Source organism: Neodiprion virginianus, chromosome 3 (assembly GCF_021901495.1).
Source record: "Neodiprion virginianus isolate iyNeoVirg1 chromosome 3, iyNeoVirg1.1, whole genome shotgun sequence".
In the NCBI taxonomy this organism is placed as follows: domain Eukaryota; kingdom Metazoa; phylum Arthropoda; class Insecta; order Hymenoptera; family Diprionidae; genus Neodiprion; species Neodiprion virginianus.
This window is the reverse complement of record NC_060879.1, coordinates 4608069-4625823: the sequence shown is the minus strand read 5'-3', so window position 1 is coordinate 4625823 and position 17755 is coordinate 4608069. Positions and strand designations below refer to the sequence as shown.

Genomic DNA, 17755 nt, shown 5'->3' with positions numbered 1-17755 from the left:
TACGTTCCGTATGGATTTTTTAGGATCTTATTTAGTTTGCTACAGAAATGTCACAAGGGGTTACAAGGGGTTAAGGATTTTTTTAAAGGATAAAATTAAATATGCAAAATAAAATATTTTATACCATTCTGTTTAGAGAGATGGCAAAAAGATATGGATCATCGACATAGCATCCGCGAACTAGTGATTGAGGACAAGAGTAAATGAAACGAAATGAGAGAATACATAGATTACACATATACATGATATTGAGACAGTAGACAATACATGAGATACAGCTGCTGATTTGTTTTGAGTCGCGAGACGGGCAAGCGGCGAGATTTGACGCAGATACGGCAATTAGTAAACATTGCACGCGAGTGTGCGTCCATGCGTGAGGACGATTTTGAGTGCCGCGAACACACGTTTGACTAATTCGATACTTTGCCGAAACAACGACAATACCTTTAAACAGTCCCCACTCAAGGTTGAGCTGCACGGTTGCCCACTAAGGCAGGAAATATCAGAAATGAACTTAGCAAAAAGCGAAGGGTACAGCATAGCAAGTCTTGCAATTGTGATGATAGATAACCCATTATGTGCGGCTACTGGATACAGAATATGTAATGACTGCATGTAATGAGAACTGCCTGACACTAGGCGCCGTTATTATTTTAGGTTTCGCTGCCATCTAGTAACATTTAGATTCTAGGGTTACTAGCCTAGAACAGACTTGGAACAAGAGTGGTTGGAACACCTGCCGATGTGATGGCTGCTACTAGCAATTTGTGTTTGTAAAGAGACAACGAAACGTAAACAAACATTAAAAATTACTTTAAAAATGACAAGTGTACCTGACGTTAAAAATGAACCAATCAACTACACAGCGGGTGAGTGAAATATATAAATTTATTATATACGTATACATAAATATAAAGAAGGTAGAATTCTATTGGTTATGTTTGTGACATAAGAATATGAAATCCATACCGCAGGCTCGTTCATTATCTATTATCCAATTTTCGCCACATTGCTGATGGTTATTTTCTGGTTAGAAATCCGTCAAATGATGCATGGATTTGGCGACAGTTCAGCCCCGCTGTTAGAGTCAGCAAAAATAATCGAGGATGTCGTACTGCACCAAATGCGAGCAATCGTTTACAGGGCGTGCGAAGTTGCTGATAGGCGAGGGAATAGAATAATAACACCTGAAGATTTTATTTTTCTCATGCGCAAAGATAAGGTCAAGGTTCAACGGCTGTTGAAGTACCTAGGCAAGTGGTATTTTTCTTACATTGGTGTCTCATTAATTTTGGTACGTTGTGAATCTATCTCTGTAAACTAAGTACATCCCTCCAATTTGATCTGTTTTCTTTTTGTTTCAGAAGTAAAAGAGCTGCGAGCAATAATGCACAAGACGGTTCAACCAGAGAGTATGGGGAATTTTTTCGAGGCTGACGGTGGCGAAGTTTTGACAAAGCGAAAACGTCCTTATCATGATTTCATTCAATTGATTGACAATACAGGGGAATTACTCGAAAATAGAAGCACTTTTGATATCGTTAAACAGAACAGACTGATCAGGGCAGAGATGGTCACTAGAAAAATGGATGAAATTCAATATGTGGAATACTCAAAGGCACGGCACGCTTCCTTCACAAATAACAAACAGCGACACAAATTCAGCGACTGGGTATGCCCGGATGGTAAAGTGAATTCAACCATATTATGCGTATAGAACAGGTTGGTTTTTTTAAGTTTTTTTTTCTTATGTACCCTTTGAAAAGTTAGTTTTTCGCCTGAAACGAAGTCTCGTAAAACTGGAACTCTATAGCAAAATTCTGAAAGGTTACTCATCCGGTTTGAATTTTTCAAACACTCGAACTAAACTTTTAGAATTTTGCTACCGAGCTTCGGTTTCACGAGGCTTAATTTGAGGCTCAAAACTAACTTTTCGAAGTTTATGTAAGAAGAAAAAAAAAACCATTCTAGTATATACATATATTTTTTTTCTGTTCAGTATCTAATCATAAATCGAATCATCAACGCTTACAGATGATGTGAAAATATCAAAACAAGGCTACCAAATTTTGAGCTATCTCGCTTACGAAACTGTCGCGCAAATTATAGACTTGGCGCTTGTGGTCCGACAAGATCAGAGTAAGATTCATGGAGACGCTATTGAAAGGCTTAAACTAAACCACTGTAATCCCTATACCTACAAGCCTTATCAGCATAATATGGTAAACGAGATTATGGATTTCTTCTCCTTTACCTGAGTCACAAATAATTGGCCTTGTTCCATTATATAATCTCTTGGATTACAGGGAGTCGTAATAAAGCCGATCAGTCCGTCGGAAATAAATGAGGCATTGAGGAGGTATTGGTCACCACAGCTGGATATTACAGGGCCATTTTACAGATCATCGCTGCGTCCGCTGCACCCAAAATTACTTGCTTGTTGAGACATAGGCTGCGGAGGTACGAGCTTGTATTAAAATAATTGCAGGGTTGATGTTGATAATAGCTTCAGTTTATTTATAGCTATCGAGCCACGGCCGTTTTATATTTCAATATATGACTGCGATTTTGTTGTATATTACTCATTAAACTCAATAATCATGATATCAAGTGTATATTTCTAAAATTACAGAGCATCGTACGTACTACATTATAATTTGAGGAAAAACGCTAGATTTGGAATAAAAATACAAAGAAAAGTAATGACTACTTTTGGAAGTTTCTTGTTACGTATTTTACAAAATTCACGATTTACATGCTTACAATATTCTTTTTCTTTTTATTTTTCAGTCGTGTAATAAAATTTATCTACAATTATGCAAAGATCATTATCAACATCACAGTATATGTCATGATTTACAATATAGGTATATTCAACGTGCATTCGTGTATCCTCCTCCTCTGATTATTGACCACAAATCTATTATATTAGAACTATACAATTTTGTCAATTATTTTTGGACGAATTATCGTTATTATTAAACATATCAATAACATTTTAAAACATTCAACCGCTTACAAACTACCCTAATTTTATAAATTACGGCTTGTCGAGGTTTTTAAAGTATTTCTTTTAAATTGTTTCAATACTGTTTCAGTAACAATTTATTATTGCCTAAGAAATAACACCTGAGAACTATTTTCTCTTTAAAAAACTTGTCTATTTGAAAATGGTCGTCCAATCGAAATCCATAATAGCTTCTTTTGTGGTTGTCCAATCACGTGTTTGAACTAAGATTTCATGTCCAAGGTTTTTAACAATGACTACCAACATCTGTTCAACCCTTTTCTATAAATACGCGTAGTTTTAATAAAATGGTATATTTTTTTTAAAAACTACTACTTGTCTACTATTGACAGAATTCTTTATCTCAGATAGGCAAAATCATCTGAGGTACAATTTTCTAGTTGCCCTACGAATGTACACAGAGGCTTATCTTACTTTTATATCATGGTGAAAGTAGAGTCGATACTCTGGCTTTCCCTTCAGCTCCCCCTGTGATACAGGTTCCAGATTGATTTGCCGTCGACCAGTCGCAGCATAACGTGCCATTATGGCCCCCAAGTTCCAATACTTTTTGCGTACCAGGTGGCATCTGAAAAATTATACAATAAATTAAGGAAACACACGAACAATGGAGTTAGAGAATTGGGGAAAAAATTCACCGAGATGTAAAACTTTATTTACCTTGTAAATGTTACCGCCCGATTGTGTGCAAATCAGCATGTGACTCCCATTTTGGTCAAAAGCGAATAGCTTTCCATGTACTGAATTTTTTTCCACCTTAATTTTCATCTCCCACGTATTTTTGTTTGTCTGATTTAAATTTCTTTGACATAATCTACCGTCTTCGCTTTGGGCGCAAATATTTGTGAAGTCGTTTATCAGCTCGATGTCAATCACTGGACTTGAATGGCAGTTAAAATTATCTATTATTTCGTTCCTCCTCAAGTCGTGCATAACGATATTACCGTTAGATAGACCAGTTATCAATAGCTGTCCATTGTGATTGAACGTGGAACAGAGGGCAGTCAAGTTTTGGTCTAATGGTAGAGTTCTTTCTAGTTTCCTTGTTTTTATATCGTAGAGCAGTAGTTTCCCTTCACTGGAATCTGACACCGAACCTTGCACCGAACAGACAAAAGTAGATTCGGCTGGATTACATATCAACGTTACAATTCGGGAACCTTCGTGATGGATTTCCCATAATCTTTTACTATCCCTTGTATCGTGCAATTGAATTATTCCGTTATTGTCTCCGTGCAAAAAGTATCTTTCGTTCTTTGATATCCAATCTAGAGCAGTTATGGCATTGTTGGAATTTGCCGTTGTTGATGTGAAAGTGGCAACTGTTCTGGAAAATGAATTGTCGGTTGGCAAAATATAAGCAATGTATGCTATAATTGTAACGATATTGCATTTTCTTGATTACTTTGGGGACGGAATCGGTGTCCATATTTTAATTACTCCATCTGCGTCACCAGTCGCGACGTAAGAACCACTTGCGTTGCTCTTACATTGAATAATTGACGTTTTGTGTTCAGTGTATTCTTCCTGTTAAAACGAAGGAACATTTTAGACGGTCAAGAATATTTAAAATCACTCGTATTCGATTATTTTCTGTGCATCAATCTCACCTGACTAAGAAGAATGTAGCTGGCGTCGATTTTCTCTTTATTTTTTCTCTCAAATGCCGCGTCTATGGAAGAATCTCTCTTCCTAGAACTGTTCAATCTTGAATCACAGCTGATACTTCTCTTGGCAACAGCTTCTGACTTGCTTAGCGAATTTATTCTACATTTTGTGTTTAGTCTCTTGGTGATCTGTTCAGTTTCCATCTGTTTTTTAACGCTCACTATAGGTTTTCTACCAAGTACGGGACTAGAGCTGCCACCTATATTTCTTATCAAGTTTTTCAGCGTCTTCGGATTCTCTGTTAAAGGTGATTCTCTGAAATAGAGGAAAATCATTTAATCGTTACGCACTTGTGTACCAATTTTTGAGATTATTTCTGTTGGATTCAGATGTCGAGATCTTGGTTCTTACTGAGCTATGATATAAAAATCATCCATGATTGGTGGATGCTGAGGTACAGGTCCTGCATTAACATCCGATATTGTCTCTGGTTTAACCGCATCAGCAAGTCTCTGTTTCAGAGTGTCATTTTCCTCCTGGAGACGCTTAAGTCTTACCGAATCTTCATCTATAGCTAGCAACGTCGGCTGTGGCATACACTGAGACAAAAAAAAAATAGATACAATCTACGTTTTGATTTGATTTGTATTACTTCTCTTATCACATCCTTTGAATAATACTCACTTGGAATATTGTAGCTAAAAAATTGTGCAACGAAACAAGCATGGTGTCTTGCCACTGCCTGCTGAAGTGAACCGAGTAAACAGGATTATCTTCGGGATTTTTAATAAATGGCAGCGCTGTGGATGCACAAATTTCATTTCGTGAATAACGAGTCAATTGATCTGTTGGTAATACTGAAAACTAAAGCTAATCACTTTTCTTACCAAACCATTCCTTCCATTCGCTATGACCCTGGAGCTCCGGTGCCATTTTAATAAAGAACTCTTGGATACGATCCTGTTTGTTGTTAACCGCCGCGTTAACCAGGTACATTTTCAATACAGCATTTTCCAGCTTTCTTATACCAGGTGTGAAATGATTCTCAAGACGAGAAAACATTCTCAAATCCAAATGGCCCCATAATTCTCTCAGTGCATTTAGATCGTAGTTGTATATGTACTGTGTCAGCTGATCAACTATTTTGTCAACCTGTAAATAATAATTTTGCTTCTATAAGGTGCAATGGAAGAGAAAGAAAAAGTATATATTTGTGATATTTCATAGCAATATATTCATCGCTAAATATATGCAGCAATTTGAATGTTTTGCATCTCGTTTTGGGTTTTGATCTCTCATTGATAATTGTATAAGATCCTAATCTGATACGTATGTGTGAAGATATCGATGATTTGATGCGATAGTTTTCGTCTGTTATTGTTAAATAATTGTAGAGGGGCAAAACGTCATGCATCACTTACTCTAAATCCCTTCTCCTTTTCAGCTTTGAGATCGTTATCGAAGGCTTTTAACGTCTGACTAAACCCTCTGAATAACAAGTATTCCTTAACGAGTTCATCTACATACTGGACATGAGACATTTTCAATAAATAAGAAAGTTTTTTTGTTTCAACTGTTCAATATTCGAGACAATGACAGCTCTATGTTGTTATAACCCAGCCATTTTCCACTTGGTGGCAACAATGCAGAATGCATCCCTCCGATGCATACGAATTATCTCTAATTTGGCAACCATGGAACCTAACGTAGCGCTACAAATTTGCTTTGCCCGCTTTCCGCCCGCGGTTTTTAATCAGTGTGCACAACGTCGGTCATAAAAATTCCCTAGTTCAAATTGTATCGCGAGTAAAATTGTCGCGGGATTCACGTAAAGCCAATAACGGAGTATACAAAACGTACAACATTTTTACAAAATGATTCGGAAACAAATTGATATTTACTTGGAGGCTCTTGCGGGCTACATTAACGACGACGACAAATTAGTAATTATTATGGATAATTATTCAGCGATATTATAATACATTTAAATTACTGTCATTTGCTCTTGTTAACTTACAATCTAACCTAGCTTAGCCTAGAACATATTTTTATGTTTATTTTACAGTTTGACATTCGTATTTCAATTCTAACGATATGAAACATTATTTCGTAGATCATATCGTCTTAAGTGCAATAAATGTTAAAGTGAAATTTATCTCAAGTAGTCTGCTCTTGTCACTGCTTTTTGACGTCATCCCTTCTTTCTGAAACATCATCTCATTTTTGAATATAAATATTTGTCAACAGGTTACTTACAAGTGGTTGAGCAAGGAGTTAGGCATCCACGTGAATTTGTCAAAGCAGCTGTTATTCGAGTACTGGGAAACTCAACGAGTGCAGAAAAATCATGTAATCAGTGCGACTTTCCTGCTCATGGGATACGTCAAGGAGCGAGAGATGCGAGTCGAGGTCGTCAAAGAGGATCATATGGCATCTGCCAAGGAGAAATTTGAAAAAATAATATCCGAGCATATTTACAGCTTGCAAAAAACTCTCCCTGAGATAGAGCTACTCGCCATTACTGACAAAGGCGATTCTCAATTGAGCGCTGTCCACTCTTCTCAGTCTGTTCTCAGGTCTGATCATGAGATGGAAGTTCTTCGTTGGGGTAGCGCCTTGTTAGCGAATAAACAGATGAAAAACAATACTCAGATTACAGCTCCGAAAGTTCGGGCAAATGCGAATATCGAGTCGAAGCTTACTGATCAGGCCAAGAATGTCAAGGAGTCTGGTGCTAAATCGACCACAAATAAAACAGCAGTGGCTAATTCGAGTGCAAAAACACAGAAAACTGCCTTCAACAATTTTTTTGCTAAGGCCATAGATAAGCAAAGCAAGGAGAAGACATCTGTGAAAGATGTGAAGAGTAAACCTGTTGCGTCAAGCAGTAGTTTGACAACTACTTCACCCCATAAGAATAACTGGTTCGAGGAGAAGAAGAAACCTATTAGTTCGGACAACAAGGAGGCAAAAGAAAATCCGGATAATATTAGCGATTCAAAAAAGCCTAAACTTAATGAAGACAAAGAAAAATCTCCGAAAACTAATTTACCGAAAAAGAATGCCTGGTTTGAAGCAAAGAAAAAGCCTCCAAGTACCAGCGACAAGGAAGCAAAAGTACAGGTGGAGAGTTGCAGCGATTCGAAAAAGGCCAACGTAGAAAAGTTTCAAGAAAAATCACCACAGACTGAAAAAGTTAGCAAACAAGAATCGGCGGTGAAAAATCTCAGCTCTGGGAAAACTGGCGATAGAAAAAAAGTAGCATCTTCTTCACGAGGAAAAAAACGCAAGACTTCTTCAAAGGGCGAGAATACTAATAAGAAACGAAAACGTATAGTTGTGATATCTAGTGACGAATCAAGCGATGACAGCGAGACTAGGGATGATATTGAGGAACCTGATAGTTCTGAAGAACCACCGCAAGTTGTTGAAAGAGTTAAAACTTCTGCTTCGCCACCTCTGGTCAAGTGTGAAGGCGGGAGGCGCAAAGTTCGGAAATTGGTCGATAAAACGTTTGTCGATGAAGATGGGTATTTTGTCACTCAAAAAGAATACGTTTACGAAAGTTGTTCAGATAAGGAAGAGGAAATGCCGGTAGAGGCTGCAAAACCTTCTACCGCTGATGTTGCAGCAAAGACTGCTAACAAGCGGAAGCAAGTATCGCTGCTTAATTTCTTCAAGAAGTCGTAGTTAACTAATACGTGGAAAATGTAACTGTAATGATGAATTAAAATATTCGTTGAATATATGCAAATCATAGACGTGAACTATACTGTACATTACTGAATTTTAGCGGGAAAATATCAAATTACTCGCAATAAAGATAGAATATTTTTGATTCGTATTAAGGAAAGGAATAAGGAATTAGCGATGCTTTCTTTACAATCAAATTATGGAAACTTATAAATTTTACGTCTATTATATTTGTTTCTGTCGTAATCTTTTTTTTCATGTTACCTGATCAAACCCCGTTTTTTTTTTCTTTCTTCTTTTTCACGAATCCAGAACGTAGGAGTTGTGCAATCACAAGAACTGTACATACCGAAGAACAAATTTGTTATTTTTGTTAATAAATGCGCATGATATGTTTAGGTAGGGGTTTACAATAATACCGCGATATTTGAATGCGTGTAAAAGTCCGGCGTTGCCTCTTCTGGTAAGCCGTTCTCACTGCTGCCAAATATAATAACTAAATTTCCCCAGAATTTCGCAAAAGGTAGTCCTTTCAACTTTTACAATAGACTATCAGAAGCAAGTGTTGCTGTTGTACAATTTATTTTACCTCTATTTAAACAGTTAGTTACAGAAGATAAGTATAACGGAGTATTACCCTTCATTTCGCCTCGTTAAATACTGAAAGTCTATAATCATTGAGGCCATTTGCAACAAGGTAAGCAGTGCCAATATTCAACTTTGGCCACTTTAATAGTCAGTTTGGTTAGGTTTGAGATAGTTAATGTTTGTATCCAATATGCAATAAGTAATTAGGTTAAAGGTGACAGAAACTAGCGTTTGAGCCATAATTGCCAGGATGAATGCGAGAAGGGAAACTGAAATATTTTACTTTCAGGTATCATGTCTGCACCGCCTCCTCACACAGACCGAGAATTAGATTTGAGTAATGCAGGACGAGGAGTATGGTTGGTTAAGGTTCCTAAATATATTGCGAACAAGTGGGAAAAGGCTTCCGGGGATATCGAAGTTGGCAAGCTGAAAATCACAAAGTTTGTTAAAAATGTTAAATTAACCGAAGATCGTTCACAATTGTAGAAATGACAATCATTTCATCGCTCCACACCCTCCCCTTGATCGTGAGGGTTGTTTTATCCGCAGAAATCCAGGGGCCAAAGCAGAAGTTTCTCTAAGACTTTCGGAAGCTGTTTTAGCTCTGAAGGAACGAGAGGAAGAGGAAATTCCAAAGGCACACAGGCTGGATGTAACTACTGTCACGCGTCAAATGCTGGGTGTATTTTCTCATGTCACACGTGAGTTTGAACAATTTTTGTGGCTGTACGCTTTTCTTTCAAAATCACTAAAACCATTAGCTAGTCTATTATTACTTTGATCCTAGAATTGTTCAAAGTACGAAATAATAAATTAGGACAATGCAGCATGCATTCTCTGGCTTGAATCTATGCATCTACTAAATTGTCTATTCCAATGATTTTTACAGCTGCTAGCACTTCGGATGCTATTGTTCCAGAGACTGAAAAACTTTACATGGAGGGTAGAATAGTGCAAAAACTTGAATGCCGCCCTTACGGTAAGTATGGGTGATTCAGAATCGTTGAACCTTGACTTTAGTGGCAAATTTTCAGAAAAGTTCAATAGATTGAAATATTCTTCCAATCTTCGACTGCGTTGTTAATTTAAATTCGAAATTACATTTTTAGCTGACAACTGCTACATGAAGCTTAAGTTGGAAAGCATAAAACGAGCATCGGTGCCTCAGAGGCAAGTTCAACAATTGGATAGGGTTGTACAGAATTTCAAACCTGTATCTGATCACAAACACAACGTAAGTTATGAATATAATTGTTGAAGAATTTTACCGTGTTTTCTGTTTGTCTTTATTTGGAGATTTTATCTGCATTATTTTTACAGATCGAATATGCCGAAAAGAAGAAGGCTGAAGGCAAGAAGATGAGAGATGACAAAGACGCGGTATTAGAGATGCTATTTGCAGCATTTGAGAAACATCAGTACTACAATATTCGAGACCTTGCCAAAATCACCAAGCAGCCTATCGTAAGTTATGCCACAATCTTATAAAATTTTTTCGCAGACATATACGATTTTTCTGAGAATTGGGGAATTACACTTTTGCAATGATTCATGAAAAAATTGATTTACAGGTTTACTTGAAAGAAATTTTGAATGAAGTGTGCAATTACAACTTGAAGAACCCGCACAGAAATATGTGGGAATTGAAACCTGAGTATCGTCATTACAAGGATGATCAGAAGCCAGCGGCAACTGCCACAAAAGTTGATGACTCAGACGATGATTAGTACTTTGTTTTATATACTTTTTTAGAATGTTTGGACGATTTGCTGCCTGTGATTTGCTAGTTCAGATCTTGATTTACTGAGTTCACTGATTACAATCGATCAACTCATAGATCGATGCAATTTCTTAAATGGAAATTTATTTCATTCGTAAGGGCATTCCAGGAATAGCTTCGGTGAATTTAAGCAGAGTTTGTGAGATAGTAAAGTGATAAATCGCGTCCCCATGGAATAATTCTTCTATATCGACGCCAGGCAAAGAGAGAAAATAAAAGACTTTCTCTTGTCATAGGATCCAAATAATAGGGAAATTTGCGGAAATCCGCATTGGATGATTTGTAAATAGTGATATATTGTATTTATTTTTACATCAATCGTTTAGATGCGAAGAGAGAAGTTGAAGAAGCAAAGACTTTATCTCAGATGTAGATTTGTTCATATTGTTACTCGACATAAGTTTCATACGGAAATATTAAAGAGAATCTACAAATATAATGATGCGTAGGAGTAAAAAATATATCAAAACATAATGAAACGGTAATGCACTTTAAAAAAAATTACATTACAGTATATTTAAACATATATATATATATATAAGATACAATTACACCAGCCATCATGCTCTGATTTATAGAAATCAAATCAAGGCTTCTGCTCATCCCAAAGCATAGGGAGACTGTCTGGCTGTCTCAAGAGTAAAGCTGCCTCTGGCACTGCAAAAATAATGTTAATCGCTCATTAGTTCCGAAGCTGTAATGGCAAAGCTCCAAAGTTTTTTTCTCTTTATTGTAACTGGTTTGATACTAATAATTCTCGGTGGACATACACAAGTATCTCCGCAGCTGTTTTCGGTACTAAACAAAGTTTTTCTACTCGTACTTACAATTTGTTAAAAACTCTACCACCCATGTACACTTCGTTGTGTCGCTCAAGTGCTTCCAGGTACATTGAACGTGTTCCTGTGGCACGGAAACCGGTCGGGTTCCTGATAGATTCTGCGAAGAAGTAATAGGCGCGGGAATGGGCGCAGCTCCCTGTAAAGGATAATGGGTTAGAGTGCTGCGATATGCGCAATGACAAACTCTCAACTTGTGCGAAACTTACCGACAAGGTCCAGCCCGCATCCAGGCTGACTGCTACCGCCGTTGGGGTAAAAATCGGTATCACCAATGGCATCCATGATGCCGAGAAGTCCTCCATTTGTGTGGATTATCTGAACATGGTCAGCGTCAGTTTGGTGAATTCGAGATCCAGCTCCAGCAGAGTTAAAAAGAGGAAGCGCTGGGTCGAGACCTGTGAAAATATTCGAGCAATGATGAAAAACGATTCCTTGTGTAAAGAAGACCGGATTTTCGAACGAGTTAAAGAATCTCATCTGCCTTTTACTCACCTATGACAGCGTCGATTGTGCCCTCAGCGTTGCGGGCAGCAATTCCAGACACGTGAGCACCTAGAGAGTGTCCAACAAGTTTCGTCGATGCTACGTTGAGGCCGGCGTTGGCGCTGAGGAAGTTGATCATCAGACTAACTCTGGCGGCAACACCTCTGACGCTTGATGAAGCACTCACGTAAAGAGCACCAGCAATGGAACTCCAATCGATCACAATCACGTTGTAGTCGCCTTCAGCTAGGTAGGCTGAGGATAAAAACGAGGAGATATGAACACAGATATGAACACAGGGCTCAACGATGTGAAGTCAAATTACGTCTTAGAAAAAAAATTTTTTCTGTAATTCTTACAACCGGTGTGAACTTAGCATCCCCACCATCTCTATGTCAAAAACATGCTACAATTCTATTCACATCCAGATTAGTTCTATATTTCCTGATAAGTTTCAATAAAATTTCTGTTAATTTACCGTAAATAAAGGGTGCATAAAGGATGATACGCTAGCTTGGCGCTGTATCTTACAGCGTCTAAGCGAATTTCAATTATTCCAGCTGAATGGAATATTTTTTTTTTTCACCCGTTTTTGGACAGTAGAGGATTCATCAGATAAATGTTCCATTCAGCTGGGATGATCGAAATCCGCTTAGATGCTGTAAGATACAACCCCAAGTTAATATTTCATTCCTTGTTCAGCCTTTTCTTAGGGGTAAATCAACAGAACTCTTATTGAAATGTATCAAGAACTACTCTGGATTCTAATATAACTACAGTTTGGTTTTGATAATAAGTTTACACCGGTTTCTTACCATCGCGGATGGTAATGCAGGCGTCTGAATTCTGGTTCGACCTCCATCCATGAGTGATAAATCGAGTCGGGCGAGAACTGCTCCAGTTACTACCACTGATGCTAGATACGGAGTTGAGAACCAAGAGCTGAGAATTCCTGGGGTTGTTACTGTGCAAAGAGAAGTCTGTAATTAGCTTGAGCTGGTCAGACGGCGCTTAAAAGTCAACAGAACTCTATTCTCACCGAGTAAAAAGATTGAATGTTATGGTTTCGACATTGCGAGAAAGAATGGAATCACTCGAATCAAAACCAGTCAGATCTTCACCCTTTTCCAGCAGGTCGATCAGTTGAGGAACTCCGTCTCCGTCAGGGAAATACATGTAGTCATGCTCAGGTTCAATCACCTCCCCAGCGTAAACTGCATTATTTTGATCAAATAATTAATTTTCGATGTAAACCAAGTGCCTCGAAATTGTTGAAAATGGTATGATGAAATAAATTCACGGCACTGTGAATGGACAATCGAGAAAAATCAAGTAATATTGAATGGTATCGTACCTGAGGCAGTAATCGCAAGAACAGCTATGAGCAGTAGCTTCATTTTTGCAACAAAAACTTGAATTGACCTGTTATTCGCAGAATACTGTACTTATAGTGCCAGCAATTATCGATTCGTGATTGATAATCAAAACAGATTTAAATCTGAGTTTCAATTCCCTTGTGGTTATTGATTAAGGCTCAATTACAACGTTCTTTCATTTAATCTAAAATGTGATAAAATCTAAACGTTTGATCTAGCCCATTTTGGTATTTTTGATTTAAAACAAACAAGATTATTATCTGGATGACAGTATTTATAGTAGTATACTGTATATATTCGGCTACTGATAAAACTTGTCAATCTACTCAGTTAGTTTTTGTAGTGTGTATATCGTTGCAACTGACTGAGATATTATCCTTATACAGTAGTGGTCGTAATTTTATTATCTAACAAAGCCAAAGTGCTGAATTGATCACGCCATTCGCCACTGTTAAATCGATCAATAAATTTTAATCCGTACAATGTTTTCGCATATTGTTACATCCTGTTTGTTGGCTTGATTGCTAAACTGGGATTTCTACTTCTTTAATTAATCAACTCAAACATGTTCAGTTTGACGACTTTTAATCAAACAATCAAAGTATTAAGAATTACAAGTCTATTACTGTGAAAGAATGTGTAATACTTCTTCAGGTGGAATACCAATGTCAGTATGCAGATGCAGAAATCTGTTGCAGATCAATTTTATAAATTTTCAGGAGACAATGGTTTCTAGCGACTCCATTCCAAAGTCAACTTTCTTTGTATTCTGGGACACAATATCAGTCTACAGGTCAATCTTAGAGCTTTTTAGAAAAGCAAAACACCTTTCAAAAACAGCTGGTGGTTTTTTTCAACGAGTTTTACGATTGATTGATTATCTGGTACCACCCATGACCCATACTCCAGATTTCAAATGATAACTACTTTACATTTGTTGAAAACAAAGCATTACATTAACTGCCAACGTGATTCCGATCGTACGATGTTTCTTATCGATGTATCTCAAGTTTCATTTGTAAATACAATTAAAGATAGGAATAACGATCAATATTCATTGTAAATTTTAGCATGGTGATAATTGAATATTCGGCCAGATGCTGACTATTCGTACCAAACAGACAAAGACAGACTAGAAATTAAACTAAAAATGATTTAGGTAAATGTTGGTTCATTTTTTTAAATGGTGGATAATTTGATTGAAAGAAAACTGTGAACGTAAGTGGGAGTGAATAATAGCTAAATTGCCTATAACATTCAGTAACTGTGATAAATACTGTATTTATTATCAGAACGATTAGGGAATCAGAAGTGTTGATTTGGGGTGCACAGACCATTGTTACAAAATAATATTATTCACATGACGCGGGTACATTTTTTTTTTTAGTTAGTCAGGCAATATCGTAGTCTTCTTCTTCTCTTTTTCTCTTCGACGAATCATCAGTTTCCATTTTTATTACAGACACAGGTTGACTTGATGAAATTTGAATCTTTGGCTTTCCAACAGCCGGTTTTCCTCCTGGAGCTCCAGCTCCAGCACCTGCCGAAATGTTTTTATCGCATGTTAGCATCAGCAGATAATAATGATGTATACAATATAATTGAACAATCTTCAAAGATTAAATTCATTGACCGAAGATGCTTCTAAATTCATAAATTTAGTTTCCAGTAAAAATATGTTCTCTAAGTTTTGATTTACTCGCTTCACATTCCAAGGGTTTATTAATCAGTGGATAATTATCAAAATTTCAATGCATAGAACAATTACTGTATTAATACTTTATCACGTTGAAGTTAGTGACGTTATTGTAAACTATGCATGTTAAGGAAAACCGTTATTTCGCTAATCTCGAATTGTCTGAAATTCAATAAAACGTATAATAAGCTAGACATGCTGATATTTTGATAATTTAACTCACAGTCATTTTAAAATTGGAAAATGGTGAAATTTTTTTTGTATAATGTTTCATTAAGATATCGTTACTAACTTTAACCCCGTAATACTTTTTCATTTGTAAAAGGCTCAATCACTACAATTTTATATTCATTTACTGTTGAAGAATCATTTGCTAGTATTTTTCCTGAAAGGCTTTACAATCATTGAAGGAAGTTCCGAATGAGACTAGATAGATCGATCAACTCTACTGATATGCATGTGACACTTGAGATAAATTCTCATATGGAAGGTAAAGAACAGAAATATTGGCAAGTGTGATGGGGTATTGGGGATGGAAAATTTATCAAGTATCTGTGAAATGATAAGTATTTGAATTATTAGTATGAATAGAATAAGAATGAAAATAATCTACAAATCCAATTTCCTCTACAAAAAAAGAAAACCTCTTTATATTTACCGGTAGTGAATTTGAACACAGGTTTTGGAATTGTTATAGCTTGGGTTCGAGCAACAGTAGCGAGAGTGCCAGGCCTCTTGACGATGGACAATCCAGTTTTGTTCGGTTCGATCTTGATCCTGGGTTGACCTCCGCTAAAATTATTTCCAACTATGGCGTGTAACGGCTTACCAACGATCTTTTTGGTAGCGTTTTTCAGCTTATAGTTTGTGGCATTGAGGCAGTAACGATCGGGCGGAAGGCGCAGGCCATTGTTTGGCTTAACAAACGGCAACGGAATATTGTTCTTTGCTCTAGCTACATCCAGTAGTACATCTCTGGGAGGCGGATTGGTGAACGAACGTTCTAACTGCATTTTTACAGCGAGTCTAACATCGTCTAAGTCAATGAACTTCTTCTTTGCATGGTTAGCATATATCCTGCTGTCGTCCAGTATACAGGTTACGTAACCTGAGAACAATTGTACGTAAAATTGTAATTCATTTTGATGAAACGATAAAATCAACGCGATACAAGAGAGGATATACTCACGATAAGTGAATTCGAGGAGTTGATTTATAACCTTTGGCTCGTAGTCAGTGATGCCCATGTCTTTCATTATTGACATTATAACTTGCGCGTCTTTCGGTACATGTTTAATCTGGCTCATTGATTTCGGCTTATCTGCCATATTTCGTGTTCTTCCTTCGACTTTAAATTCATAAAATATCAAACTTGGTCGCTGCTTCTAAATTAGGTTAACTGACCCTGTCGAACCATTAATACAAAAACATTGTGTTTTCTCTGAAGTAGGCTAGTTTTTGGAAAGGTGGATTTTGATGGAACTACGGAAAACTCGATAGTAGTTCGATATTTTTAAATTCGATACCTCGATATTCGTTTGTCTTCCCGGTTTGATTACTATCAGAGATGAGTAGGGAGATCTCCAACGCTCGGCTTTTCGTGATACCAGCTAGGTTGGAGCGTCGACGTGACACCTAGGCGGTCACGCACCGAAGGTGGCCCATTTCCGACCTGACACCTAGGCGACCATGCACCGAAGGTGGCCCACAATCGTGCATATATAGATATACTCGGTCGCTCGAGCAAGCGGTTGCCAATCGCATCCTTGTCCCCGCTCGCACAAATCTTTCCAGGAATGCAAGAATTGGGATTTTTTTGTTTCAATTATGAATGTCAGCGAATAAAAGTATCTGCAGATTTGATAAATTTTGGATTCAATTAGCGGACGCTGAACCAAAATAATTAACCATTCCCAGCCCGAATACTTTTTTTTTTTTTTTAATAAATATTATTTTTTTATTGATATGAAAATATGTGACGCCTGGTGTTCTCGAATATTTGTACACGCAGTCTATGGAAAAATATACGAAGCCAGCTCGATAACATTTATGCAAAATGTGTAATGGGCAAGTGGTTGGAGGAATTTTTTTTTTCTCGAACTGCATCTTCCAGAGAACCATCAGCGAATTCCAAGCAAGATCCATAAACATACCGAGCAAACGCGCGATCACGGACGTAGCTGTGGTGTGGTTGAGTGGATACCACATGAGGATGAATTTTCAATCACAGGTTTTTGCGCGAAGTTTTCCTGTATTTAAGTTAATTACTGCTGCCTTTGCTATAATACTGCATTCAAGTCTTAAACAAAACACTAAAAAATAAGTTGACCACTTAATGTAAAACAAAATGTTAGATTGAGCTTAAAATTTAAGCCGGAGTTACATAAACTAAGATAATTACAAGTGCAATATTGTAAATATTGAGCATTTATTGTTCATCTAAATAAATATGGTTTCCTCCTCAGAAAAAAAAAAAAAACCATGAGGATGGAGTGATGCGGGACACGGGTTCGATCGCAGTTCACTCTTTTTATTTTTTATTTTTAAATTCAATCCCGGCTTTTTTTTTGTATTTTCGGAGAGAAAAAACAAATCAAAGAAAGAAAATTTCGAGAGCCGGTCGATTTTTTCCTTCTTTCCTTTTGCTTTTTTTTTACT

At 37.1% G+C, this 17755-nt stretch overlaps 6 protein-coding genes across 9 annotated transcripts; 3 read left to right on the top strand and 3 right to left on the bottom strand.

The window, feature by feature from the left end:
- The first annotated feature begins 360 nt into the window (after positions 1-360).
- On the top strand, positions 361-2662 carry LOC124299821 (transcription initiation protein SPT3 homolog). Of its 2 annotated transcripts, XM_046753200.1 has the most exons (6): positions 361-869; positions 1035-1253; positions 1365-1685; positions 2035-2222; positions 2307-2460; positions 2633-2662. In XM_046753200.1, exons 1-5 carry the CDS (start codon positions 821-823, stop codon positions 2442-2444), a joined length of 915 nt encoding a protein of 304 aa, XP_046609156.1. In that variant the 5' UTR covers positions 361-820; the 3' UTR covers positions 2445-2460; positions 2633-2662. The 2 variants fall into 2 exon arrangements, with proteins under 2 accessions (XP_046609156.1, XP_046609155.1); XM_046753199.1 differs by having other exon boundaries at positions 363-869; positions 2307-2662.
- On the bottom strand, positions 2314-6289 carry LOC124299818 (WD repeat-containing protein 91). 2 transcript variants are annotated; one of them, XM_046753195.1, is made up of 9 exons: positions 6058-6289; positions 5524-5788; positions 5321-5436; positions 5048-5235; positions 4639-4951; positions 4434-4555; positions 3689-4355; positions 3443-3596; positions 2314-2452 (listed from the first exon to the last, which is right to left on the bottom strand). In XM_046753195.1, the coding sequence occupies exons 1-8, from the start codon at positions 6175-6177 to the stop codon at positions 3450-3452; spliced, it is 1938 nt and encodes a 645-aa protein (XP_046609151.1). In that variant the 5' UTR covers positions 6178-6289; the 3' UTR covers positions 2314-2452; positions 3443-3449. The 2 variants fall into 2 exon arrangements, with proteins under 2 accessions (XP_046609151.1, XP_046609152.1); XM_046753196.1 differs by lacking the exon at positions 2314-2452 and adding an exon at positions 2491-3289.
- A 129-nt stretch (positions 6290-6418) lies between these two features.
- On the top strand, positions 6419-8384 carry LOC124299819 (DNA polymerase delta subunit 3-like). Its single transcript, XM_046753197.1, has 2 exons — positions 6419-6579; positions 6884-8384. Exons 1-2 carry the CDS (start codon positions 6511-6513, stop codon positions 8324-8326), a joined length of 1512 nt encoding a protein of 503 aa, XP_046609153.1. The 5' UTR covers positions 6419-6510; the 3' UTR covers positions 8327-8384.
- A 469-nt stretch (positions 8385-8853) lies between these two features.
- On the top strand, positions 8854-11522 carry LOC124299822 (general transcription factor IIF subunit 2). 2 transcript variants are annotated; one of them, XM_046753202.1, is made up of 7 exons: positions 8854-9026; positions 9207-9360; positions 9470-9621; positions 9810-9899; positions 10030-10154; positions 10241-10384; positions 10492-11522. In XM_046753202.1, exons 2-7 carry the CDS (start codon positions 9212-9214, stop codon positions 10645-10647), a joined length of 816 nt encoding a protein of 271 aa, XP_046609158.1. In that variant the 5' UTR covers positions 8854-9026; positions 9207-9211; the 3' UTR covers positions 10648-11522. The 2 variants fall into 2 exon arrangements, with proteins under 2 accessions (XP_046609158.1, XP_046609159.1); XM_046753203.1 differs by lacking the exon at positions 8854-9026 and adding an exon at positions 9074-9131.
- On the bottom strand, positions 11191-13574 carry LOC124299820 (phospholipase A1 VesT1.02-like). Its single transcript, XM_046753198.1, has 7 exons — positions 13380-13574; positions 13065-13239; positions 12841-12989; positions 12035-12280; positions 11749-11937; positions 11528-11678; positions 11191-11357 (listed from the first exon to the last, which is right to left on the bottom strand). Exons 1-7 carry the CDS (start codon positions 13420-13422, stop codon positions 11300-11302), a joined length of 1011 nt encoding a protein of 336 aa, XP_046609154.1. The 5' UTR covers positions 13423-13574; the 3' UTR covers positions 11191-11299.
- Positions 13575-14463: 889 nt separating this feature from the next.
- On the bottom strand, positions 14464-16582 carry LOC124299823 (transcription initiation factor TFIID subunit 9). Its single transcript, XM_046753204.1, has 3 exons — positions 16287-16582; positions 15756-16205; positions 14464-14941 (listed from the first exon to the last, which is right to left on the bottom strand). Exons 1-3 carry the CDS (start codon positions 16423-16425, stop codon positions 14793-14795), a joined length of 738 nt encoding a protein of 245 aa, XP_046609160.1. The 5' UTR covers positions 16426-16582; the 3' UTR covers positions 14464-14792.
- Positions 16583-17755: the final 1173 nt, after the last annotated feature.

What these genes read in the sequence shown, in the direction of transcription:
- LOC124299820 (XM_046753198.1), bottom strand. Translation starts at nt 13,422, where the DNA reads ATGAAGCTACTGCTCATAGCTGTTCTTGCGATTACTGCCTCAG. An exon ending in CTGCATTACCATCCGCGATG is followed by an intron (nt 12,281 to 12,840) that starts GTAAGAAACCGG and finishes TTTTATCCTCAG; the next exon opens with CCTACCTAGCTGAAGGCGAC. An exon ending in CACAATCGACGCTGTCATAG is followed by an intron (nt 11,938 to 12,034) that starts GTGAGTAAAAGG and finishes ATATTTTCACAG; the next exon opens with GTCTCGACCCAGCGCTTCCT.
- LOC124299822 (XM_046753202.1), top strand. Translation starts at nt 9,212, where the DNA reads ATGTCTGCACCGCCTCCTCACACAGACCGAGAATTAGATTTGAGTAAT. An exon ending in ACTTGAATGCCGCCCTTACG is followed by an intron (nt 9,900 to 10,029) that starts GTAAGTATGGGT and finishes TTACATTTTTAG; the next exon opens with CTGACAACTGCTACATGAAG. An exon ending in TATCTGATCACAAACACAAC is followed by an intron (nt 10,155 to 10,240) that starts GTAAGTTATGAA and finishes TTATTTTTACAG; the next exon opens with ATCGAATATGCCGAAAAGAA.
- LOC124299821 (XM_046753200.1), top strand. Translation starts at nt 821, where the DNA reads ATGACAAGTGTACCTGACGTTAAAAATGAACCAATCAACTACACAGCG. An exon ending in ACCAATCAACTACACAGCGG is followed by an intron (nt 870 to 1,034) that starts GTGAGTGAAATA and finishes TTTTCTGGTTAG; the next exon opens with AAATCCGTCAAATGATGCAT. An exon ending in AGCCTTATCAGCATAATATG is followed by an intron (nt 2,223 to 2,306) that starts GTAAACGAGATT and finishes CTTGGATTACAG; the next exon opens with GGAGTCGTAATAAAGCCGAT.
- LOC124299818 (XM_046753195.1), bottom strand. Translation starts at nt 6,177, where the DNA reads ATGTCTCATGTCCAGTATGTAGATGAACTCGTTAAGGAATACTTGTTA. An exon ending in GCTACATTCTTCTTAGTCAG is followed by an intron (nt 4,556 to 4,638) that starts GTGAGATTGATG and finishes TCGTTTTAACAG; the next exon opens with GAAGAATACACTGAACACAA. An exon ending in ACACCGATTCCGTCCCCAAA is followed by an intron (nt 4,356 to 4,433) that starts GTAATCAAGAAA and finishes TTCATTTTCCAG; the next exon opens with AACAGTTGCCACTTTCACAT.
- LOC124299823 (XM_046753204.1), bottom strand. Translation starts at nt 16,425, where the DNA reads ATGGCAGATAAGCCGAAATCAATGAGCCAGATTAAACATGTACCGAAA. An exon ending in ACTCCTCGAATTCACTTATC is followed by an intron (nt 16,206 to 16,286) that starts GTGAGTATATCC and finishes AATTGTTCTCAG; the next exon opens with GTTACGTAACCTGTATACTG. An exon ending in TGTGTTCAAATTCACTACCG is followed by an intron (nt 14,942 to 15,755) that starts GTAAATATAAAG and finishes ACATTTCGGCAG; the next exon opens with GTGCTGGAGCTGGAGCTCCA.
- LOC124299819 (XM_046753197.1), top strand. Translation starts at nt 6,511, where the DNA reads ATGATTCGGAAACAAATTGATATTTACTTGGAGGCTCTTGCGGGCTAC. An exon ending in TTAACGACGACGACAAATTA is followed by an intron (nt 6,580 to 6,883) that starts GTAATTATTATG and finishes ATTTGTCAACAG; the next exon opens with GTTACTTACAAGTGGTTGAG.